Here is a 10,555-nt window from a genome sequence, read left to right on the forward strand (position 1 = left end):
GGCATCAGAACATACTTAGGAATCCCGTCACCCGGGGAGGTGGAAGGCTCGCACAGCTGTTTCCCCATTCCGTGGTGGGCACATTCCAAGACCCCAGGGGCGCCGACACTGGTTAGTGCCGACCCGGTGTGGACTCGGCTTTTGCCACCTGATGAGCGAGTCGGCTAGGTGCCCACCAGCTGGGTGGAGTTGGGGATGGACCAAGGGAGGGCTGACGCCCTGGCTGAAGTGGAGTGGGAGGCCACAGACATCACCCTACGCAGAATGGCACACAGCTTAAAGTAATGAGCTGTTTGTTTCTGGAATCTTCCATCTAATGATTTTGGACTGCAGTCGTCTGTGGGTAACTGCAGAAAGCAAAACCGCGGATGGGGAAGTGGGGATTTACTGTACCATGAAGTCTATAAAACATCGCTGAGAGAGATTAAGGTGGCAGAAAAGTGGGGGCACCTTCTGTGGTTATGGGTCGAAGACAGTGTGGTCAGGGTGGTAACCCAGTGACCTGGGGGTCAGTGCAGTGCCTGCACCTCAGCCAGGACCCTGAGCGACCTGCATATCCAGGCAGTCCCGGAGAGGAGTGAAGTGGGAGGACTCAGGCGTGCCAGCTCAGAGCTCACGGCAGAGCCATGGTGGCCACAGTGTGGTCTGCACAGACACGCAGCCCAAGGAGAGCCCTCCTCTGTGAGGTCACAGGGCTTCCCAGGGTGCCAGGACCATGTGATGGGAGGGGATGGTGTTCCCAGTTGGTGGGGCCGGCCAGCTGAGTGTGGGAGGCCATGTTCAGGCTTGGGGCCGGGGCCTGGTGAGTGTGCACACAGCGTGCGTGCCTGTGCGTGCATGTGTGCGTGTGGTCCCGAGTGTGCACACAGCGTGCGAGCCTGTGCGTGATGTGTGCGTGTGCCCCCCAGTGTGCACACAGCGTGCGTGTGTGCGTGTGCCCCCGAGTGTGCACACAGCGTGCGTGCCTGTGCGTGCGTGTGTGCGTGTGCCCCCGAGTATGCACACAGTGTGCATGCCTGTGCGTGCGTGTGTGCGTGTGCCCCCGAGTGTGCACACAGCGTGCGTGCCTGTGCGTGCGTGTGTGCCTGTGGCCCCGAGTGTGCACACAGCGTGCGTTCCTGTGCGTGTGTGTGTGCCTGTGGCCCCGAGTGTGCACACAGCGTGTGTTCTTGTGCGTGCGTGTGTGCGTGTGGCCCTGGCTGGCTGGGAAGGCTGGGGGAGCAGGGCGTAAGCTCCTGAAAGGGTTTTCTGTCTCCCTTCCTTCCTCCTCTCCAGAAAGATGGAAACAAAGGGAGAAGCTTAAGATAAAATTAAACGATACAGTGTTGGGAAAAGTGATCACTCTCATGCGAAAGTCTGAGGCTGGCTGTCAACACCAGGAAAGCAAACAGTGGGGCCAGTGGGTGGCATGGTGGTTGGGTTGCTGGGTTCCACGTGCCTATCTGTGGCTCAGGTTCCAGCCCTGGCAGCCTGAGAACCATGTGGACGTGTACGTGGTCCATCTCCCTGAGGGGTGATTTCTCACCTGCTCTGTTTCTCTAGTGAGTGCATGTCCCCTGTGGCAAAAATCTTAAAAAAAAAAAGAAAAAGACCTAAATGTATGATTAAACTGTAGGGCTCTTAGAAGGAGCAAAGCTCAAGGCCAGCAGGTGGTGTGGTGGTTAAGGGCACTGGACTCTCACGTGGCCCACCGCGGTCCGAGTCCCAGACCTGGCGGCTTATTTTCTCTCCCTCTTTTTCTCTTTCTCGCTCTGTCCCTCTCTGGTCAAATTAAAATAAATAAATAATGTTAATTAAAATAATTTTTTGACGCGCGGCTCTGTGGGGGGGGGGGGGGCTTGGAGACTGCGCGTCGATAGATACGGTTCACACTGAGCAGGGCCCGGGACGCAGGGAGGGCTTGCCCCGTTTCTGATTGGGGCAAGTGCCCAGAAAGGAAGAGAACGCTGAAAATGGCTGCAAGGAAGCCGGAAGCCCGGCTGAAATGGGCAGGGACCAGAGCAGGCGTCTCCCTGTGAGGAGTCACAGGCGCCTGGGCGTGGAGGTTAATGAGAACCCTGAGGAGACGGACAAGCACAGAGCGGCCTTTTGCACCTTCTGGACGGCGTCCATTGGCAGCCAGAGCACCGGGCGCGCGCTGTGGGGGCTCCGAGGCCTTGAGCACTTGGGGGAGCACAGTCGGGTGCAGCCTCCAGAAGACTGGCCGCTCCTCGAAGACTAGGACACTGGGAGCTCGGGCCACTGGCTGTCCCTCCCCGCCTCCACTCGCTGGCAGGTGTGTGACGGGCTGAGGCGAGGACGGCCTGGGAGCCCTGCACGTCCCCTCCAGCCTCCCAGCACCTGCTGCAGCCCCTGCCCGCAGTCGCGTGTCCACACGGTGTCCGCGGACTCCCTACCAGCCGCTGGCCTGAGACCTCATGCGGGACACCAGGAAGCCCCGGGAAGGTCCAGCACCATGGCCTCTGCCATGACGCTGCAGGTTCCGGCCCTTCCCCAGCAGCTACCAGGGGCCAGTCTGCACAGTGCCCGTGTGCTGGGCCCCCGGTGCCTGGGAGAGGCTGGGCGCACAAGGCCGGCCTAGCATTTGGGGAGAAGCCAGTGGCCTCGGTGCAGCGGGTTTTCCCCGGGGGTGGGCGTTGGCGCTTGCAGAGCATGGAAGACGGGACTGCCTGCGGACGGGAGGTCAGCTGGGGGATTGCTTCCTTTTACCTTTGCCGGCCGGTGTGTGCTCGCAGAGGGAGAAAGAAAATGAGAAAGCACCCCCAGGGGAGTGGCCGGGTCTCAGTCCCTTCGTCTGTCCCTCCTGTCGGGGTTTGGGCACGCACATGTGGGCCTGGCATGTTTCTCAAGCCAGGTGCAGGGCTTGGACTGCACATGTGGCCACATGGGACCAGCTGCCTTAAGACCAGGCCACGGGCTGGCCCCAGCGTGGACTTGAACTTCCGTGTCCACTCACCCTTGTTTCCTGAAGCTGAGTGTGCCCAGCTGACAGCCTCCCGCCAACGTGGTTTCGAAGTTCCCTGACTTATAACTGAAATTTCAAAAGAAGATACTTAAAGGAAGTTTTCATTTTTATTTCCAGAGGGGCATGTGCTCACCAGAGGGAGTGGGGGAGCATCCCACCAGTGTGGTCTCATGTAACTTCCTCTCCCCTTCCTACGCCCTGCCTGTCCGGGGGGCGCACACACATGGGCCTCGGCATTTTTCAGGCTGGATGGGCCTGGAAGTGCGGTCAGCCACGTGGGGCCCAGCTCTCTACCTGCTGGTCTCTGTGTTGGACCCGGAAGCATTTGATTTTTACTTAATTTTTCTCTCCTATCGGAAATACATGACAGTTTCATGTAGTATAAGAATATACTAATGCATTTTATTTTTACAGCTTAGCATTTGTGCTCTTGAGAGCAGTTCAGAATCACCCAGTCGCAGGTGGAGTGCCACGTCGGTGCCGGCAGTTGGCAGCGACAAAGTGGTGTGTTGGCAGAGCCGAGTGGCCGGGGTCCTGCTGGCTGGCCTGAACTTTCCCAGCTGCCGATCTGCCTTGTGACGATGGCTTCAGGAAGGGCAGCTGCCCGAGCGCGCGCACATCACACGGATGTTTCTCTGGGACGTCGCGTGGCCCTGGGGTTCACAGCGCGCATGGGGAGGCCAGGAGAGGGGTGCGGCCCTGCCCAGGCTGCCTGAGGCGCTACGGCCCTGGGGCCCTGCTGTCCACCGCCTGTCACTGTTGGATGCGGAGCTTGAACTCCACCTTCCCCTCATACTGGTCGTGGGGGTTGTTGGAGGTCACGTGGTCTGCGAGGACCTTGCACACGATGACGACGTCGGGGACGTTGAGAAGCTTGGCGGCCACCAGAGGGTTGCTGTAGTGAGGCTGAGGTGGGGTGGGCGGAGAGCGCGTGAGGGGGACGTGCAGCACAGCGTGGTGCGTGGGAGGCTGACCGCCCTTGTCCGTCCCCCATTAGACATGGGAGGCCTGGCCTGGGGGACAGACTGCCCGAGGCTGAAGGCCCCTCTGCCTCCTGATGAAGTGAGGGAACCGAGCCTATGGAGAGGAGAGAGGGGAGCGCGGGACAGGAAGGCTGGGGCGGTGGAGCGCAGGGGTAGTGTGATGTCCGCGGCTGCCCCAGACGGTGTGGGTCCAGCTCATTCCAGGGGCTGGTTTGGGAGCCCCCAGGTCCTGCCCCGGGGACACGCCCTTGCTCTCCTCGAGACACGCACATGCCCACGTGTGGCGGGGCGGCGTGGGCACCCACCTGCGCCCTCCGGCCGTAGTAGGGGAAGTAGTGCAGGCTGTAGGTGCCGCCGTGTGGGTAGTACTCCACCTGCAGGGGTGCGGCGTCCTGGTGGGGCTTGTCCTAGGGAGGGAGGCCGCGGCTTGAGAGGCAGAGCCGCCGCGTCGCGAGGACACCGTGGGCCGTGCCCACTTAGGCGTGTCTGCTCACTGAGGAGGAATCACCCGCCCGCAGTCCCTCGTCCTCCTTGAGGCACACACACCCTGTGATTTTCTAGTCACTGACGGCGGGAGGCCTTGTGAGAGTTCAGCCCTAACCCACCACGCCACCTGCTGGCCCCAGATCTGGTTTTTAACAACGTAGCTCGTACAGAGCTGTCTGGAAATCCTGGACTCCACAGAGACCAACTCCAGCAGCCCTTTCTCGGACCGCGGGTACGAGGACGGCAGACAGTGCACTGGGACGCGGGTACGAGGACGGCAGACAGCGGACTGGGACGCGGGTACGAGGACGGCAGACAGTGGACGGGACGCGGGTTCCCATGTCACTACCAAGCATGTTTTCTTTTCATTTAAGAATTTTTTTAATTGCCAGAGGGTGCACGCACTTGCCAGAGAGAGACAGTAGGGAGGGAGCGGGCGCTGAGGGGGTGCACAGTCCCTTCTCCACGCCCTGCCCTCTAGACGCCAGCACGCGCACACACCCAGTGTGTTCTTCAAGCCTCCAGGGACCCCCCCACTGCATGGTCTGCCGCACAGGACCAGGCTCCCGGCCACCAGGCCATGGGCCAGCCCCTGGGACCTCGTGAGCCTGAGGTCCTCGCCACCCAGCTGCCTCTGGGGCGGGGCGGAAGGCGTTGCCCTCATTCTGGGTTTCATCCCATAAATAAAACTCAGAGCCGGTGGCTCAGGGCCTGGCCCATCTGGCTGGGAGTCCAGAGTGTTCCTGAGGAGGATAGGCCGAGTGGCTCCGTGTGCGAGGCTCACCCCGCGCCCCGTCCTGGCCACACTCACCCGGAAGGCGCAGTCCACTCTGGGGGCTGTGCCGTTGCTGGGGAGGAACTTCACGATCTGGAAGGGAGAGGGGGCGCAAGAAGGCGTGGGGCCTGGCAGGCCAGCCCAGGCACCCCACCAGGGCCAGGAAGGGCCCTAGGCCTGGGTGGCGGCTCTTCTCCCGGACACTAATTCCTCCTTCAAAGTCCCCACTCCCAGTGCAGGTGGCAGACTGTGTTGGCATACGTGTGGCTGCCACCTTTGGGGCTGCATGGCTGTGTGCCTCCTGCCCAGGTATCCTGCCCTGCCGGCCTCTTGCTCAGCCCCGTCTGGCCCTCCAGGGCCCCTGCAAGTCCCGCCCTTCCCTGGGCCCTCCTGGGCCCCACGTGAGTTGCTGGGGGACAGCCCCGTGGGCAGCTGACAAAACTCTGGCTGGCCACAGGGCCGCCGGCGTGTGCAGGGCCCAGACCAGGTGTCAGAGCTTTCCGAGGAGAAAAGCCCTGAGTGCAGGCCGGAGCCTGGCTGCCTTCCCTGAGATGGCCCTGCTCCCACAGCTCCTATGCTGCGCCCTCCTGGGGCTGTGCCCTGCTTGGTGGCCCTGACCCCTTCTCCCTGGCCCTGGTTCTCTGGGCACCCTGACGGAGGGCCTGGCACCCACGTGGCTTCAGACTGGATTTAAGGTGGCAATGTCGGCGGACCCTCAGGCTCAGGTCCCCAGCCTGCACCCAGGAAGCCTGTTCCGGAGGGCACCTGCCTATGGAGGCTCCCTGCCTCACCCTGTTCATTTTAATGATGAAGCATGGCTTTCCTTCCCTGAAGCCGAAGTCAGGATCCAGCAGGCCCGAGCAGTTGTGCAGCATCTGCGCTGTGAACTGGCAGGAGAACTTGGTGTGGTTCGGAGCCTCGAAACGCTCCTGGAAGTAGTACGTCTCCGAGGTGCAGTTGACGCTGTTCTCCTGAGCGGCCGGGCTGTAACCTGCAGATGGGCAGCCTGCACGCACCCCGCACGCACCCTGCACCCTCCCCGCACCCTCCCCACACCCATCCTGCACATGCCCTGCCGCACCCCGGGAGGCGTGAGGAGTGCGCCCCTCATGCCCTCACCTTCCAGGAAGGTGTGCAGGGTGTGCACGAGGCCTGCCCAGGTCCTGTTGTCCGAGACGTTGTAAGAGATTTCCAGGCCTTTCTCCCCGTACACATCTGGCCTCAGGGTCACCCCTGGAGGGGCAGGCAGCACACTTTGCTCATGGCTGTGCAGCCTGTGTGAGCTGCGGGAGGCCCGTCTGTACAGCACCCACGAGCCTCAGGCCAGCCTCTCCCGGCCTAGCGAATGCACGGCAGCACAGCGAGGAGGGGCCAGAGGCCAGTCCCACTGGGCTCAGCTCAGCCTATGTGGTTCCTAGACCTGGGTGGCGCGAGACCCCAGATGGGCCTGGGCTGGCAGGGAGCCGGCTGATCTGGGGTCTGAAGCCGTGTTTTGTGTTTTCAGAGGTCTTTCGCCCTAGGATGTGTGCACTGGCCGGAGAGACGGACACAGTGAGTGGGACCTGGCCATGCTCTGGGCCCTCCATCCTCCTCCCGGGATCTCGGGCATGCACACAGGCACTTGGTGTGACCTTTAACCCACTAGGTCTGGGACTCGAACCACAGTCAGCCAGGTAGGAGTCCAGCAGTGTAACTGCTACGCCATCTGCTGGCCTGAGACTGGGTTTGTAGATGAGCTAGGTTTGAGTCGCCCGCACCTCCCCTGGCTCGGCCAAGCATGAAAGCACCTAACAGGGCACTCCCCTGGAGCGTCGCAGCACGCGAGAGCAGGCCACAGCACAGCCACGGCCCTGCCAGTGCCGGGGAGCCCTACAGGTCCTGCTTCGTGAGTGCGAGGCAGGGCGAGGTTTGTGTTGTGTCACTGCCCGCGGGTGGGACCAGCTCCACGACCCTGCCCCTGTGACCCCAGAGGCCATCAGTCCCTGCAAACAGCCCAGCCCTGCGAAGGGGTTGACGTCGGTGGGTGTTACTGAGTCACCAAGTAGCAGCTGCACGCAGCTGAGCGAGAGCCTTGCCCTCTGCCCTCCCTCTCCTCGCTGCCCCCTCTGCCCTGAGTCCACCCCAGACGTGGATGGCCAGGGCTCCTCCGCCTACACCTGCTGTCCTCATCTTCCAGGTGGCTCCCAGGAGCAGTTACTTGAAATGCCTTCCGGAAAGCTCCCTTGGGCTGCATGGACCATGAAGGAGTGAGCAGTGGGATGTCCGGCCCACAGCCAAGGCCTTGTCTTGTATCAGTTACAACAGAGCCCAGCCAGGCTTCAGAATGTGGGGCGTCTCCTTCTGGGGGAAAGTGAGGCCCGCCACCCAGGGATCAAGTGCCATGTGGCCAGCAGGGGCTTCGTGGGCCTCTGCCAGGAGGGCTTGTGCCCAGCCCGAGGGACCGCAGTCAGCCCGTGAGAGCCTCCTGCTCCAGGACTGAGCGGCCCCGCGGCTCACCTGGAGACTTGAGCTGGTCCTGGAAGTCGGGCGTGTATGGGTCGATGGTTGACATCAGCGTGTAGAGGCTCAAGGCGAAGAGCCCTGTCATCACCACGTAGAAACCCACGTAGTAGAGGCTGATCCACACTGTGGGGACAGGCCACGCACCACCTGAGGGCTGGAGCACGCCCGGGCGGCGTCCCCCCACTGGGCGGAGCGCGCTGGGGTGCAGAGTCCTGGACCACCACCTCTGCTCGGTCCCAGCACATTCTCAATAAGGGGGGACCCCTGCCCCCAGCAGTCCCATCCCTGCCCTCCCGTCCCCACAGCCTTGGCCGCCTGCTTCTCTCTCCGGATCCACCTGGGAACACCTGCACAGACAGGCCACCATCTGGCCTCAGCCAGGCCGTAGCTGCCCGATGGACATGCTTGGCTGCCTAGTGGTGGTCCGGCCTGCTGGCAGCTGCCCAAGCGGGTCAGGGTTAGGGTCAGGGTGGCCACCCACAGCCGAAGCTCGCCCTGGGCCCTCCGCTGGGCCCTCCCTGGCCGGCTGGGGCTGGAGCCTGAGCACAGAGCCCAAGGTGCCGTCTCCACGTTGTCACTGATGTGGCCACAGGGACCTGGTGGCGGAGCAGCAGGAGGGTGCCCTGGGAACACGGTCACGCAGCTGCGAGGCCCCCGGCCAGCTGGGCTGCGTGAACAGGAAGAGAGGGATGGAGGTCTTGAAGATGGCTATCCTCAGGGCGGGCGTCACAGGGCCCAGACGGCTCAGGGCATGTGAGCCCCTTGGCTTGCCATCTCCTGAGACTCTGCTTCTCTGAGCATCACTCCCCACGGTCACCTCCCCGGGCCGTGTGCCCACCGGGAGGCAGCAGCAGGACTCCGCCTCCTGCGTTAACAGCTCCTGGCGGTGGTCCCGGGGCAGGGGCTGGAGAGGGCCACGCGTCTGTGTCAGCCCATCCTGTCTGCTGTGGCAGTGTCTTCTCAGCGAGTCACTCTCAATGGCCCTTGGCCACAGCGGGCAGCACCGGGCGTGGGGTGACAGGCCACAGCAGGACCACCATGTCCATGGGCGGCATTTCTCCCAGTGGCCGCTGGTTTCTACCCCAGGGCTGGTCATTGCTGGTCACCACTGACACATCCTGGCCTGTGGTTGACCTGGGCATCTGCCTGTGGCCTCTGCAGTGTCGTCACCTGGCTGGCTGGTTCTGGTGACTGACCCACTCCCTGGACGCTGGAGGAGGGGCGTTCTGCTGGATGGTTCCTGCCCCACCGCGGGCCTCCGAGCTGTCCCGCCTGTGGCCGTGTGGCCTGAGCTGTGGCAGCTAGCTCCACTGTGTCCCACTCGCCCCTCAGGCCTGCGGTGCGGCTCAGAGCAGGTGCTTCCAGAAGCGGGGCCTTGGCCGTCCTGTGGGGAGGTCCTGCTGGGCCCACAGTCCGTGTGGGTCCTGCCTCTGAGTCACCCAGCCTTGCAAGGCACGTCACGCTGTGGAGCCCAAGGCTGAGGAGGCCAGCCTCCCGGGCAGGGCACCCCGCCTGCTGCTGACTGGTGAGCATGCACCGCCGTCCAGCAATGGCTGGGAGGATGATGAGTGGGTGCCACCACGTCAGGAGCTGGCAGTGCCACACGGGACCCTGTGCCTCAGCTTCCCCACCTGGACACGGCAGATCCCAGCCCTCGCTCCTGGGTACGAGGCCCAGAGCTGCTGGTGGTGAGAGGTGGGCATCGTGGGGATGCGCAGGAGCTCCAGGGCCGTGGCCACTGGCTTTTATAACGCACTGTCCGCGCGCCCGTACTTGGGAGCCTCAGCGAGACAGGTCCTGGGGCAGCTGAGACTCCGCCCTCGGCACACACCTCAGGGCCCGGCCCGCACCACCCGCCTCCAGGCTGCTGCCCTCAGTGCCCGGCCGGGACCCACTCCTCCAGGCCCCGCACGCCCTAGGACAGACCTGTGTGCTGTGCTTGCCGTCTGGCCACGTGCCAGCCGGCTCCTGTGCCCTGTGAGAACGCAGATCCTTGGGAAGGGGCTTGGGGTCCCTGCTCTGCCTCCGTGCTGCGAAGCATGGTGCCTGCCTGTTTGGGGGGCTTGGTGGCTGTGGAAGACAGAGTGGCCGAGCGACTGAACCTGGCCCCGGCCCGCCTCGTCTGGGCTGCCACTCCCTCTTCTCCCCTTGGGTGGTGGGAGGGGTCAGGCCTGGCCAAGGCAGGCGTGGGACCCTGTGTCCCCAACGTGCCAGGCAGGTCTGAGGAGCTGGCTGTGGTGGGCACCCGGGGGGCCTTTCCTAGGTGGGGCTGTCAGCCCGTTCTCGAAGGGCGGTGTAGGCCGGGAGCCAGAGACAGGGAGGGACCTGAGGGGTTCGCTGCTGCTGGGGCTCCTTGAGCAGGGAGTTTCCGAGAGCTTCCTGCCCGGGGAGGATAGCCGCGCTGTCTGCGGGCTGTGACCGGTCCCCATGGACTTGGAGAGCTCCCTAGTGAGGGCGTGTCCCTGACGGTCTCACCAAGAGCCACCACCCAGCTGAACTCGCTTAGAAAGAGTTTGTTTCAGAAGCAGCGCCCTGAACGTGCCGCCTCGTGCAGGCAAGTTCTAGAGTCCCCCCACGGGGGCCCAGAGCCAGGCGTCAGGGCGAAATGGGCTTGGGGCTGCCGGGGCCACCCCCACTCCGTGGCAGCGAGGCCAGGGCTGGGCCTTGCCGTGGTCCCCCTCCCGGCCTGGGAGGCCACACGTACCCCAGCGGGACAGGGTGCGGCCCAGCAGCTGGCCCGTGTCTGGGTTCCAGCAATAGTGCCGGAACTCCTCCATCCGCTGGCCGCACGACTTCTTCTCCTGCAGCGCCGCCATCCCCGTGCACGGCTTCCTCTGCACCCTT

General features: G+C 63.6%; 1 protein-coding gene across 1 annotated transcript; it reads right to left on the bottom strand.

Moving 5' to 3' along the window:
* Window positions 1-3,718: 3,718 nt before the first annotated feature.
* On the bottom strand, window positions 3,719-10,527 carry ATP4B (ATPase H+/K+ transporting subunit beta). The gene is made up of 7 exons (XM_006159666.1): window positions 10,416-10,527; window positions 7,706-7,834; window positions 6,329-6,442; window positions 6,001-6,200; window positions 5,246-5,302; window positions 4,254-4,355; window positions 3,719-3,871 (listed from the first exon to the last, which is right to left on the bottom strand). The coding sequence occupies exons 1-7, from the start codon at window positions 10,525-10,527 to the stop codon at window positions 3,719-3,721; spliced, it is 867 nt and encodes a 288-aa protein (XP_006159728.1).
* Window positions 10,528-10,555: the final 28 nt, after the last annotated feature.

Source organism: Tupaia chinensis, unplaced genomic scaffold (genome assembly GCF_000334495.1).
Source record: "Tupaia chinensis unplaced genomic scaffold, TupChi_1.0 Scaffold000644_1, whole genome shotgun sequence".
Classification (NCBI taxonomy): Eukaryota; Metazoa; Chordata; class Mammalia; order Scandentia; family Tupaiidae; genus Tupaia; species Tupaia belangeri.